At 40.0% G+C, this 14,879-nt stretch overlaps 1 protein-coding gene across 1 annotated transcript; it reads right to left on the bottom strand.

The window, feature by feature from the left end:
• Positions 1-12,227: 12,227 nt before the first annotated feature.
• On the bottom strand, positions 12,228-12,746 carry LOC121453711 (centrin-1). Its single transcript, XM_041660650.1, has one exon. The coding sequence runs from the start codon at positions 12,744-12,746 to the stop codon at positions 12,228-12,230; it is 519 nt and encodes a 172-aa protein (XP_041516584.1).
• Between the last annotated feature and the right edge of the window lie 2,133 nt (positions 12,747-14,879).

The raw sequence follows: 14,879 nt of genomic DNA, 5'->3' as shown, positions 1-14,879 counted from the left end.
GAAAAACCCAGAGTTTTTGGAGTTTCTGTCTCATGTCAAGAGCCATGATATGGGACAGAAAGAAATATGAGTTTAGAAAACATCTTTGCTTTTCTTCATATCTATCATACTTTTCATTGAATATATCTATCATGCCTTTCAGTGAATATATATATATATATGATTAATGTTTAAGTTTTTCATAATGAACAATGAGTTTTTCCTGAAGTGACATTTGAAGTTTCCAGGAAGAAGATAGGGTCCCATAACAACAACTCCACCTGGTTGATATGACGTCATGATACTGATAGCGCTACTACAAGACCTGCTTTGGGTACCAGCTGCACAAGACAGTTCCAACTTGGTTAGCTGAAATGGTGCACATCTTATACAACATTTTGGCCAGACCTGCACAAAATACTCAGAGACTATTTGCAATTTTAAAAGACATTGATCTTGAAATTTAACCATCATTTTACTTTCACAGGATACCCCAGAAAGAACGTCGCCCCCTTGACAGCTGGAAGTAATTCTAGTGGACGACGTCCCCTCTCCCAGTAAAGTTTGCCCTTGGGTTTAGGGACATCATTTAGGGGTTGATTGAGGGTTGGGGGAGGAATTTTATAAGCTCAGGGATCATTTTGAAAAAAAAAAAGAGGGATGATGGGATAATACATTTGTAATTGTGAGTTACTGTTTTTAGACAAATATATTGGTATAGATTCTTGTATATTGATACAAAGTTAAATTATATTGACTATTGCATGCATGCATGTTTCTACCTCTGTTTAAAACATTTTTTATGTATTGACATATATTGTATTGATATATATATATAGTAATTATTTACCATATTGCAGTGTACATTTCTACCTCTGATTAAGATACTTATATAATGTTTGTGTATTGTATATATTTACCTACTGCAATGTATATTTGTACATTGTTTATATTTGGAGGTCATTGTCCTCATTTGTTTCACAGTTGTTTATTGTCTTAGTCTTTAAGTTAGATATATATTGAGAATTATATAGATTAATAGTCATCTAAGTTTGTCATTTATAATTAGACTAATCAGGTTCTTTAGATATATAGAGATTATATTCAGTATAGATAGATAATCTTCAACTTCTTCAAAGAGCTGTAGAAAATGGCCTTTAATCTAACTCAGAGTTTTGTGGTAGTGAGACACAATTGCTCCTGGCAGCACCACTCTATTCCCGAGAGAATGTTGAGCACCAAATACACTCCACCTGGAGCCTTTCTTTTTGGCAGAACTGGCCTTTGGGCAAAGAAATGCCCATACCTCAACCACTGACAGAGATACAGAGCATACATCAATGGATAAAACAGGACTGTCATATCCTGCCAAGATATGATAAGGGTAAGATAGTTTTGAAAAGTTGCTTGCCTTTGAAACTGGTATGTCAGTTATGTTAGGCCTTCGCCAAAGTTGGTTGCTTCAACGCTGCTAACGTGACTTTGGGTGATTGCCCAGGTAGCTAGTTGTCTCTGTGATTTTTTGCATGTTTTGGAAGTTGTTTTACTGAACTTCCTAATTACCCAGGTAACATTATTTCCCTTCTCAGATCTTCGATGGGGTTGAAGACTATATAAATGTAGTTACTTTCTCTCATGACTTGGCCAAGTTATTTATTATACAAGACCTAAGCTAGTTAGAATAGGATATTTGTACTTATTGTATATAATTTCATAGTAGGTTTAGAACTCTCTTATTTAAACAAAAGGGGGAGGTGTTGTGGGGGGGTCCTCCCCCTCCTCCAGCCTATAGTCTCTGAGATACCAGCCCATTGGGGCGTGGTCCCTCTCCCTTTAAAAAAGCGGCCACTTCCCTCTCCTCTCTCTCTTCACTTCCTGCTCTGCCAGTGACTAGACTCCCTTCCTGGTTGCGTAGAGGGATGTTGTCTGGGACGGAGATCTGTAAGTTTTTTCCCCTTTAAATAAATACCACCCTATTAATCATAATTCCAAACTGGTGTGGCATTGTTTGTGACTTACGCCTTCACTTAATAAAAGCCAGGAGTCAGATATTGGAAAGTAAAAACCTGAAAGATCAGAAAACTGGGAGCACCCATCAGTTGATTTCTACCTGTCTCCTTCCTCCATCCAAAAGTTCCGAGATCCTGTCTCCATTCCACCTTTTCACTTCCTGTCTCCATGTTCCAAGTGCTGAAATTAAAGGTGTGAGCCACCACTGCCCGGCTTCTATGGTTAACGAGTAACTAGCTCTGCCCTCTGATCATCAGGCAAACTTTGTCAGAAAGCAAATAAAATATCACACAAGGATCTTAGTACTTTCTTATTTGTTTGTACCCAAACTTAATCTTTTTAGTTGATTTTCATTGTCTACAGAATAAAGTTTGTCCAGAGTGTATCTCTTTGGTTGGTCAGAAAGAAGTCTCCTGTGGCTCCCTGTGACCTCAGAGTAAGACTTCACAAAGACCCACAGGCCCACTAACATCTTCACTATCCTGAAACTGATTTCCTCTACTACTTTCTCCTTTTCCACTCCAGCTCTAGCTTTTCTGATTTTATTAATAATATGGTAAAATTCACCAGACATGTTTTCTTGTGGTGCCTATGCATTAGTTAACTCCTGCCTAGAGTGATTATATCTTTGTCTCCTTCAATTACTTCAACGCCAAGCAAGTCAACTTCTCAGTGTGGTCTCTGCAATAAGGCCCGTTTCTTCTCTAAGAGCACAGTCATCTGTCACCCAACTTCTCCCTTTTCTTCTCTTAACATTTTCATTACCATAAGTGTACCACCTTCTTAAACATTGTAAGAAGATTCATCTATATCTTAAATCTATTGATTATTATTTGTGTGTTCATATCATCATTGTGGTGGTTTGAATAGTAATAACCCCCATAGATACATGTGATTGCTTGACCCATAGGGAGTAGCACTATTAGGATATGTGACCTTGTTGGAGGGAGTGTGTTACTGTGGAGGCAAGCTTTGAGGTCTCATATGCTTAAGCTAGGCCTAATATGGCAGTCTCCTGCTGTCTACAGATCAAGATGTAGAATTCTCAGCTCCTCCAGCACTGTATCTTCCTGCATGGCACCTGCTTCTCTCCATGATGATAATGAACTAAACCTCTGAAACTGTAAGGCAGCCCCATTTAAATTTTTTCCTTTATAAAAGTTTCTGTGGTCATGGTGTCTCTTCACATCAATAGAACCCCTAAGACAGGTGTAACTAATGACTCTCAGTGCCTAGAACAATGGTTAGCCTAGAGTGTATGCTTTGTTTGTATGCAAATGCTCATCTGTATATACATAAGATGAACAAAATTCATACATGCCTAAGCCTGGCCCACTTCTCCCTACTGCCTTTCACAACTTCTATCCACATACAGGTGGGTCTTGTGTTGGTCCACTTGACTGGATTAATAGAGCCCTAACAATGCTGCTGAAGCCTGGGGCTTAGTATATAGCAGGCCTAGGTGCTCAGATGGATACATTGTAAAAAAAAAAATAAATAAATAAAACCTTTTATTGCCTATCTTTCTCTCTGCCTCCATTTCCTAGCACAGTAAAGTGACTATCTCTTCACCATGGTTAATTGAAGATTCTGAAACCATGACACCAAATAAATCTGACCTCTCTCCAATTGTTTTGTTCAGGTATTTTGTCACAGTGACAAAAACCAAGTTCCTAACATATTTCCCAAAATAGCTACTTTTTTATTTTTTGTTTGCTTGGGATTTTGTTGTTTTAAAGATTTATCTACTATGTATACAGTGTTCTGCCTGCACATGTGCCCGAAGTCCAGAAGAAGACACCAGATCACATTACAGATGGTTGTGAGCCACCATGTGTTTGCTGGGAATTGAACTCAGGATCTTTGGAAGAACAGGCAGTGCTCTTAACCACTGAGCCATCTCTTAAGCCCAATGTTTTATTTCTTGAAATAGGATTTCATTTAGCACAGGTTGGCCTTGAACTCACTAAGTTACTGATACTGACCTCAAACTCCTGATCCTACTCCTGCTCCCACCACCACACAAGCATTAGGATTGCAGTCTTGCACTCCTTTAATGCCTGGCCTTGTATTTTGTATTATACGAAATTATTTTTTACTTCCAATTATTTCAACAAAATACATGAGAGAATCATCAGCTTTATTATGCAACAGGCTTTGTGTTACATGATTTTGCCGAGCTATAGCCAAATGTAAGTGTTCTGAGAACATTCTAGGCAGGCTGACTTAAGCTTTGATATTGGGTAGGTTCATTAAATATATGTGCCTCATGGTAGTTTCAATTGACAATGGTTTGTTAGAATCTACCTCAGCATAAGTCAAGGAGCATCTATACTTGATGCTTCAGATGAAAACAGCTGGCAGTTGCAAGGCTCACTCCCTCTCCATGCCAAACATCCACCTTCCAAGTCTTCACTGGTCACTTGTCCCTCAGTCTTCAGCTCAAGAAGAACCTATTTATCTACACTCTCTAGGCAGTCTTAATAGTGCTATAAGTCCAGGTTATTGCATCACTCTACTTGTAGACACTTCTTTCACTTTCATACTTACTTTTGATTTCAATGATTTATTTTCCTACTGGAACAATCAGAGTCTCCTGCTCAGGAAATAGAAAATACATTCAGAGAAAATTAGGCAAATAATTTTATCAAAAGACTATTTTCAGTGATGGGTGGAATTAATACATCAGTTATTAGAGTGCTGGAACCTTGGGGGAGGGTACTGTAGTGGTGTAGGAGCTGACATATCAAAATCATGGTTTGTGCTGGCTCCACTCCCTCAAATACCAAATGGAGTAAAATAAAAATAAACAATTTAATAAATAACCAAGGATCAAAGAAGTTAATCTATCCAATATGACAAAGCTGTTAAGGATGAGACACAGAACCCTACCTAACTGATGATTAAGGATGAGACACAGAACCCTACCTGACTCTGATGATTTTGCTAATTCTATCACACACACCTTTAACACAAAAACATTTCGAGGCATTTAAAAGCGAATTTGATAACTGTTGATTCTCTCTATATATAGTTTCATTGTACTTTGCTGGTTAAGAGATATTAGGGGCGTCAGTGAGATTGCTCACTTAAGTGGTAAGGGAACGTACCACAGAGGCTGCTGACTTGAGTTCAGTTCCTGGAGTTCACATGATGGAATGAGAGAACTGACTCCCATAAATCCTGTCATCTCTGTACACACCATTTGTGCCTACGCATGCATACTAAATATATACATTTTTTAAGTTAAAAAGAATGCAGATGTGGACAGGGAGATGGCTCAGTAGGGAACAGCACTTGCTGCACACATATAAGGATGTGAGTTTGGATCTCAGCACCCACATAAAAATCTGGGCATTGCTTTGTTGGCCTATAACCTCAGTGCTGAGGGCAGTAGAGACAGGATTCCTGGGGCTTGCCAAATGCCAGCCTAGCTTCAGATTCAGTAAATGATCCTTTCTTAAAGGACTAAGGTAGAGAGAGAAAGAAAGCAAGACAGGGACATTCTCTTCTGATCCTCTCCACAAACAATACCACCCCTTACACATAGGATTAGACCATACACAGATATACCAAAGAGAGAGACAGAGAGAGAAAGAAGAACCTTTTTGCAGCATCACAAAGCCTTTCATGTTATTTGTATATTGTTGGAATATTTATGCCATTAGCACTTGTTGAATGATACTTGTTAATTGTACTTATTTTGCTAATACATTTCAAATTCTAAAATAGTTGCCAAAAGCTGTTAAAAGAGAACAATGGGAGCCGGGTCGTGGTGGCACATGCCTTTAATCCCAGCACTCAGGAAGCAGAATCAGGTAGATCTCTGTGAGATCAAAACCAGCCTGGTCTACAAGAGCCAAGACAGGCTCCAAAGCTACAGAGAAACCCTGTCTCGAAAAATCAAAGGAGAGAGAGAGAGAGAACAATGGATATATTTTAAAATGTAATAAATCTTGTAGGCCCATATTTCTGCACATGCTAAAGATTAATTTGGAATAATTTACATATATGGCATTCTGGGGTGGCATGAAAAAATAGTTGTTGGGAGTTTTTGTTTGTTTTGGTTTTTGGCTTTTTGTTATAGTGTGGAAAAGGGAATGCAAGCAACAAGGGCATAAAAGTAGATCTCATAGTCTCACATATGGCTTTTTCCAAATTCTTAAAAGTACAGGTAATTCTTTTAATTTAAAGGTGAGCCCATGGAAATTTTGGAGCAGCTGTAGAAAACAAGCCCGGAATTTTGTGTTATAGCTTGTTTTGGTGACCTGACCCTCTGCCCTCCACTGTTTGGAATTATGACAGAGAGTCATTTCTGTACCTACTACCACCTAGGAGGTGATTTAATGAAAGGAGTTACCCTATTCCAAGAAGGGTGCTAAAGGTCCAGGAAGCTGATAGGAAGGGCTGAAGACTCCCAGGAAGGATGACAGCTAAGGTGGGGTCTTCAGCCAACAGAAAGACTAGGGAGACAACCATAGCTCAATTTGTTAGTTGGGGGATTTGGGAAAATAGATCACTCTGACTTTTTCAAGGTCATACAAAGTTGAAGTCAGATATACTCTTCCACATTCCTGAGTGTCCTTCCCTATCAGCTCATTTCCCATGTAGTTCATCATTCTACACTTACGGTATTTTTATTAGGCAACAATGTCTGATTTCTTCTTGGTCACAGTGATGCCATATATTTCTGGAAACTTTCCCACCTATCACTGAAGGGGTGCATCAATGTTTAGAGAGGAGTTTGAAAATCCTGCTACAAGGCAAGTGAGAATGGCCTTATGCTTGCGTTTGTGGTTTCATTGTGGAGAGAAAGGTCCCAAGAAGCAGAAAGAGAGAACATCATTGCTGGGCACTGATGAACACTGAGTATCAAAAGTAGACTAAGCCACTTAATGTACCCGGAAGTACTATGTAGAGTTTCAGTAGCTTGGGTATTCAGAACTTATCAGAATACTAGCAGCAATTGGTGTGTTTGGTCTCCTGGCTTGAAAAAGGAGGCAAGCTGAGAATTCCCTGTACTCTGCAGTTTTATTTGGACATGCTGTTCATTCTTTGACTGTGTGATTTTTGCCAGTGGTTTTGTATGGATGGTGCATCTTCTTGCATCAGCCTCTTCTAGCTCCTTTAAAAATGTAAAGATATGCTGGGTGGTGGTGGCACACACCTTTAATTCCAGCACTTGGGAGACAGAGGCAGGCAGATCTCTGTGAGTTCGAGACCAGCCTGGTCTACAAGAGCTAGTTCCAGGAAAGGCTCCAAACTACAGAGAAGCCCTGTCTTGAAAAACCAATATATATATTGGATATATATCTGGATGGTGATATTGTCTTCAATTATCTTGCTGTGCTTTTCAACAACCCAATATCCAGTTGTTGTTAAACCAGAAATATAGATATGCATGTGAAATTGGATGTCTTCTATGATCTGAAGAAGTGTTACCCAAATGTTCTGTGTTAAAGGATTGGCCCCCAGGATGGAGCCATTTGTGGTAAAACACTAGGGGTAAGGTCTAGTGAGCTGGAGGATGGGGCCTCCAGTCATTGACAGCAGTCCTCAAAAGATACTGGAGAATTCTACCTCTGCCTGATTCTGGTCAGAGAAATACTATCTTGCCAGCTCCTGTACTGATACCATTGCTCTTTCCTGATGTGGTACAATGGAGAATGGAGTTAATGCCAATGACATACCCCTGAGCTAAATGAACATTGTCTCAGCAGCCTACCTCAGGTATTTTATTTTAGTAACTCAAAGGTGACTGGTATACAACCTAACTCAATTTTTAAAAAAAGGACTTGGAATGAAGCTAAGTAGTAAAGCACTTGTCAAGCATGTGTGAGGCTCTGCTGTTCCATCCCCAGCGCCTCAAAATTTAAACCAAAAATAAAAGAAAAACATACAACAGTGTTATGGCAAGACCTCCAGAAAGATGCATGATTAGGGAAAAATACTTCCCTGGGCAGGCAGAGCAAAGAGGGCTAGGAACAGTACCAAATGAAACCTTAGCAGGCCCTTATGCAGAGTCCTGGCCGTGACAGGATTTCAGCCTCCACTTGTGGTTGGGCTGCACATTTCAGATATGGACACCTGCTCAGCTGGAACCCTGATATAGCTGTCAAGTGATTCTGTACAAGCCAGATTCTGTCCCTGGACCTCAGGCTCACAAATTCCTCATGATGAAAGATGTAGCTTGAGAGACGGGAAGTCAGGATAAATTGCAAGCCTACCACTACCAGCCAAACATTTTAAGTCTCCCCTACTGGATCCCAAACTTTTTTTTTCCTTTGTGGATGAATACAGGTGAGGACGTGTGCTTATTTTGAAGTGTTGGTGAATGAGGGTAAGGACATGTGCTTATTTTGGAGTGAATGCTGGCAAGGATGTGTGTTTATTTTGTAGTGTTGGTGAATGCAGGTGAAGAGGTTTGCTTATTTTGAAAAATGTCCTGAGTCTCCTGCGCTCTGTATGGGGAGGGATGTGCTTGTTCTCTGGCCTTCTCCATTTTGCTACATTTCACTTATTTTTTAATATCCCCTTATATATTTGTACAGGTTAATTTATTTAAGTTGTTTCTAATTCTGACACTATCTTGGCAAAGTAATGGTTTTTTATTTCAAAGACAATGAGGCTCAAATAAGTAATTTTCCCCAAGTTTAGCCAGAAAAATAGCTGTGGGTAACTTAGCATGAGTCTCCCTCATTACACAGCAGTTCACTGTTATACCTGGAAAGGCAAAATCTATGGCTCTTCCAACCAAGGGCTTTTGTTGAGCATATACACAGGAGAATCTTCTATTGGTTAGCCTTCTCTCTGCCTCAGGTAACTTCTTTAGAAATGCATCTGCAGGGGCTGCAGAGATGGCTCAGCGGTTAAGAGCACTGACTGCTCTTCCAGAGGACCCAGGTTCAGTTCCCAGCACCCACATTGCAGCTCACAACTGTCTGAAGATCCAGTTCCAGAGAATCTGACACCTTCACCCCAGTGCACATAAAATAAAGTAAATAAACAATAAGAAAGTCAGGAGATATGAGAAATGCAGATGGCAGGAAGTGAAGTCTGGTGGTAGATATACCAAGAGCAAGAGAAGAAACCGCCGGCTGGGAAGTTTAGAATAAAACAGCAATAAAATGTACATTTATAAAAAAAAGAAAAAGAAAGAAAGAAATGCATCTGCAGTTCTTCTATGCAGAAATGCTACATTTGTATAAAACTTGGAAAAACATCACCACCCAGGCATGGGTGCAATCCCAGCATATTGAAGGCTGGGACAAAACAGGAGGGAGTTCAGAACTATTCTTGAGTTAGAGGCTAGCCTGTACTACATGAGATCCAATCTCAAAACCAAAACCCCAAACTGTTCTCCCTCCCCCCCCAAAAAGGGCAGAAATAAAAGAGTATCACCAGTTATTAAAGTCATTCCTTCAAAACTGGTACTGGCCTTGGTGATCAGAGACTATCCCAAAGATCCTATTGTCCAGCTACTCCCTTCCTCGTTCTAAAAATTTCTTCTGAACATTATGAAGAGACAAGTTTTTTCCATTGAAACTAAGCTTAATTTTTTTTTTTTAAAAAAGACAAGCTCAAGTTGCTTATGGTCTAATCTGCTGAAGAGAATGGCTTGAAAAGTTGGATATTGTCATCTGTGATGTGAAACAGTAAATGACTTTGAACTGGTGAGCCTAATTTCTTTCAATAGTCTGAAGACTGGGTGCATTGGTTAGCCAGTAAGCTTGGAATCTGCCTCTCCCAATGTTGGACTCTAGAGTCCAAACACCGAGGAGGAGTCACCCCCAGAGACCACCTCATACACCACAGCCGATGCAAAAGCATGAGGATTTTATTAATTCTGTCATGACAGGGTCCCCCAGCATTCGGGAAGCCGAGGGACCTCAAATAGCTGGCACAGGCTACTTTTAAAGTGGCCACAGAAGCTAGGGGAGTTGTTCTTTGACTATTCTGATTGGCTTATTCGAAAGGGCTATTACCAATAATTGACTGGAGAACTGTTGCCAGATCAGATGAGGTAAGAGGTCATTTTGACCCCGTTTCCCAGGGGACCGAACCAAAATATACGTATATGGTTCAGGAACTGAGTACGTGCAAGTGTAGCTGTTAGGTCCTTGGTTCCCAGGCGAGGAGAGGAAGCACTATGGCACAGAGGCTGAGAGGATTCAGAATTGTCAAAAATGGCTTCAAGATTGTCTTAAAGTCTTACACCATTTCTTCCCCAACTCCTAGCTCTTGGTCTATATGTATATAAGTATAGAGGCCTCTTATGTAGGTTATGGGGACCCAGACTCGGGTCCTCATGGTTGAGCAGCAAATAGTCTACCATGTCCTCAGACCCATATATCAGATATATTCTAAAAATCAAAAAAAAAAAAAAACCCGAACTAAGATCATGTCATTTGTAAATATTCATTTTAAAAAGTCATTTTAAAATATTCATTTTAAAAAGCCAAACGTGATGTTGATCCCCAGTACTAAGAAGACCAAAGCAGGAGAAATTTGAGGATAGCCTGGGATACAAGTGAAACTTTGTTTCAACAAACCCAACGGTATATGGCTCAGTTGGTAGAGTGCTTGACTAGATGAAGGAGTCCCCGAGTTTAGCCCCAGCACTGCACAAACTGGCTTTTGTCGTAGTGAACTCCTATAATCCCAGCATTTGGAAGGTAGAGGCAGGAAGACTAGAAATTCAAGGTCATTTTTGGCAACATATTGAATATAGGATCAATCTGGGACAAAGTAATCCTGTCTCAAAAAACAAGGGGAATAGAAAGTTTAATTTCTTAAAAAGTTATACTTTGCTTAGGCCACAATAAAATTACATGTTTATCCTGTGCTAAGTCTGCATATCGTCCCTCCATACTCCTCAATAGGTAAGGAAGACTCACTGGCATGCAGTAAAGCTAGGAAACAGTGACCATTGTAGTTAACCACCTCCCAAAGGGAAGACTATATACAAATAATGCAATACAGAGCTACAGTCCCAGCTTTGTGTGTATGTGAGATATGTTTGTGTAGATATGTGCATGTGTGTGATCAGGTACCCGCTTACATGTGTGTACACATGTGTGTGAGCAGGTACCCACTTACATGTGTGTACACGTGTGTTCACCACCTTTTTTCTTTTGAGACAAGGTTCTCAATATGCAGCCCAGGATGACCTGAAACTCATTATATAAACCAGGTTAGCCTTGAACTCACAGAGCTCCTCTGTATCTGCCTCCCTAGTGCTGGGATTAAAGAGAAATCTCTCCCTAATCTACTCCTCCATCTCCAAGCTTTGGAGATAGCACTGAACTTTACATGGATTTTTGAGATCCAAACTCAGGTTTCCAAGCTTGCACAGTAAATACCTTGCTATGTGAGCTATCTCCCCTTCTGGTTTTTGAGGCAGGATTTCTCTCTATGAATTTCCAAATGACGTAGAGCTATGTAGCCTAGGCTGGCTTTATACCTCCCAAGTGTTGGGATTATAGCTGTGTGTTACCACACTCAGAAAACCTACCTTTTATTTATTTTTTTTAATTTTGAAGGATCAGCAAGGTTTTATTGAGGAGTATCTTTCCATAGTTCAAATAAATAATCCTCCCTTAATTTAAGTAGTACTTTTTTTTAAGAGTTTTTCTTTTCTTTTTTTAAGATTTATTTATTATGTATACAATGTTCTGCCTGCATGTATGCCTGGAGGGCAGAAAGGGGGACCAGATCTCATTATGGATGGCTGTGAGCCATCTTGTGGTTGCTGGGAATTAAACTCAGGAAGAGCAGCCATTGCTCTTAATCGCTGAGCCATCTCCCCAGCCCCTTTTAAATAATTCTTAAGTAGTCACATTATTATCCTTCAGAACAGTATCCATTTAAGTGAAAAGCAATGGCTGGAGTGATCTGAGCTCTAACTCACCATACTAGAACACTGACTTGAAGGAATCACCAGTCTGCGCATGTTATTTAAAATCGCATAAGTGACCAGAGAACCACAGTTTTGTTTGTCCTAGGAAGCTGTCTTGTATTCAGTTCATGAATGGCTGTGAGTGGGCTCCAGCTTCGAGCACCTTTAATTGAGGTTTGCTCTTGAGAATTAAACAACAGAACTCACATAGAATTATCTTTAAAATTTATAATTGCTCTAGAGGCTTAGAAGCCAACTAAGACAAATGAGGCAGGAAGAGGGAACTGACCAAAACTGTTCTACTTTCACAAAAGCGGAAGCAGGGATCCCAGCTAGTCACTTAATAAAGGTTGGTCTTTTTCATGATCTTAAGAAACTCTTCCTCATTCACTTCTCCATCGCCGTCACGATCAGCTTCATCGATCATTTCCTGCAGCTCCTCGTCCGTGAGACTTTCCCCCAGCTCATTGGCCACACGCTTGAGGTTTTTGAATGAGATTTTCCCGGTTTCATCATCATCAAACAACCTGAAAGCCTTCAAAATTTCTTCTTTGGTGTCTTTCTCGGCCATCTTCTGAGTCATCACAGCCAAGAAGTCATTGAAGCTGATCTTTCCTGTTGCCTCTTTGTCTACTTCCGAAATCATCTTCTTCATCTCTTCCTTCCTGGGTTCAAAGCCTAGTGCTCTCATGGCCACCTTCAATTCCTTCACATCGATGGTCCCGCTCCCGTCAGAATCAAAGAGGTCAAAGGCTTCCCGGACTTCTTGCTTTTGGTCTTCTGTGAGTTCAGGCTTAGGACCCACCTTTCTCTTGTAGCTGGTGGAGGCCACGTTTGACTTCCTTAAGTTGGACGCCATTGTCCTCCACGATTGGGTCCTTAACGGCGCCCTGCCACTGCACGTGGTAGGTGCCCCTGCTATTGCGCTTGCGCCAGCCCCTATGCACTTTCTGTCTGGACCACAGAACCCCCCCACCTCCATCAGTGAGATCTTATTTACATTATAATGCACAGTTTCCTCAGTTTGTCATTCACTTTCCACAAGTTGATACCTGCTGTCCAGAACCTTGTTGTAGCTGCTGCTATTGTCTCTACAATTCTTCGGAACATGCAGTTCTTTCCGAGCCCCTATTTTTTTTTTCACTTCTGCAGCAGCTTGTGTATATTTATTTGAAAGTCCTAGGCTCCGTTTCCATATTAATTAAAAGAACTTCCTTAGCCTGAGGCTACCCAAGGACAAATGTAGGGTAATCAAGATTGAGTTTGATCACTTGATATTAAAATTTTAAAAAGTAGGAAAGAATACTCAGGTCACACCCTGTGTTCTACAAAACAGGTTAGAAGGAAGCAATTATGAGTAAAATTTGAGGAAGTTTGTCTCCTGACATATGTTTAACCACCATAGAAGTTTTCTATCAGTTTCTCAAATATGAAATGTAATGCCAGTAGAATTCACGTCTAGTACCTGGATTTGAAGTATTTGATGTAATTTTGACTTGAACAGATGAGGGTGAAGTATTTGTATTCTGCTATTCTGGCATGTATTTTAGAAACCCTAGCAGTATGTTTACTCCTACTGCTTATCATACTCTCAGGACTGTACAGAAATCCACACTCTGGTATAAAAGCCACTAAGAAAGAAGATAGATTTAGGGTCAAACTGTCTTTACAAAGGAGAAATCTACTGCCCTGTTAGAAGACCATGAGTTCACTTTCAAAGTTGTTCTTACTTTTAGGTCTACCTGAAAACTCATAGGAAAAACCTCTAAGGAAACAGTCAAGGTCACTTAAAGGTAACTCTGCTCTTAAAATCCTAAACACAGATGCCTAGGAGTTTCATGTCTACCATCTTTCCTTTTAAGCCCATGATACATGACCTTAAATTGAACATGGCCAGTATACTTACACCAAGCAAACTCAGAAGTGCCTCCAATATGTCCTATATGAGTATGTGTAGGATTCTAAAATAAAACTCCCACACTTTATTTGGTGAGAGCGTTGTTTTGTAGATAATGCCAATGCTCTCCTTAGGTGCTGCAAGGAATAAATCTTTCTGCAACTTTCATTTGGTTGTATTAGTTGGTTTCACACTCATCTAGAGAAGAGCCCATTATATTCAGTTACTGTAGTTCCTCTTTGGCTATGGACATGGGAGGGAATTATGCAACACATGGGAGGATATACAATTGTCTTTTGGAAATAAAGGGGTTCTTCTATGAACCAAAGAAACAAGAGAAAAATGGAAGCTTTTAAGGTGGGGGGGAGGAAGGAAAAAAGGTTACTAAGTAAGCAAATACAAGTAGCCAACTTTTAATTTTTAGCACCCTCCCAATCTATATTTACCAGTCTTTAATCTGTGCAAGCGTATCTCAGGCACCCAGAACAATGCTTGACACATTGAAGGAATATTGATATTCATTGATTTAATGCATGATGGTTAATATTGATCCTAAATACCTTCTAAGTCGTCAAAAGATTCAGTAATACTAGGAGTATTTTACAAACTGTGTTTTGTTGTATTTTTAAATTATGATTCATTACTGATTATATGGAGTTTTTGGAAAATTTGTTTAGTTATCTGGCTTTCCTGGAATCCAATCCAGGGTTGCACCCATGCTATAAAAGTACTCTCCACTGAACTTCTCTCTCGTGGCATGTTCAGTTGGCTAAATCTTACTACATGTCTCAGTGACAATGTACAGAGGGCTTAGGTATGAGATTTTGAAGGCAAATGAAACTTATATGGTCCCTCCCCTCTCCTTTTTCTTGCACTTATTATATCTTTTTCCAATTCTACATCTTATTATCTTCATGGATTTGGGGAAATCAGCTCACCACCCCCTCCCCAAGGACACACATATACCCCCTCTCATTTAAAGTACCATACTAAAATTCCCTAATGTATTTTCAATTAAAAAGCCCTAAGACCTCCAGGGATAGTTCTCTAATGGGATCATACAGGATGGGGTACCAACCAGACAGACCTCAGTTC

The sequence above is a fragment of the Microtus oregoni genome, unplaced genomic scaffold (assembly GCF_018167655.1).
Source record: "Microtus oregoni isolate MIOR12 unplaced genomic scaffold, Mior012 000011F_ref0000422, whole genome shotgun sequence".
In the NCBI taxonomy this organism is placed as follows: Eukaryota; Metazoa; Chordata; class Mammalia; order Rodentia; family Cricetidae; genus Microtus; species Microtus oregoni.
The sequence above is the reverse complement of the archived record's forward strand: the minus strand, read 5'-3'. Positions and strand labels throughout refer to the sequence as shown.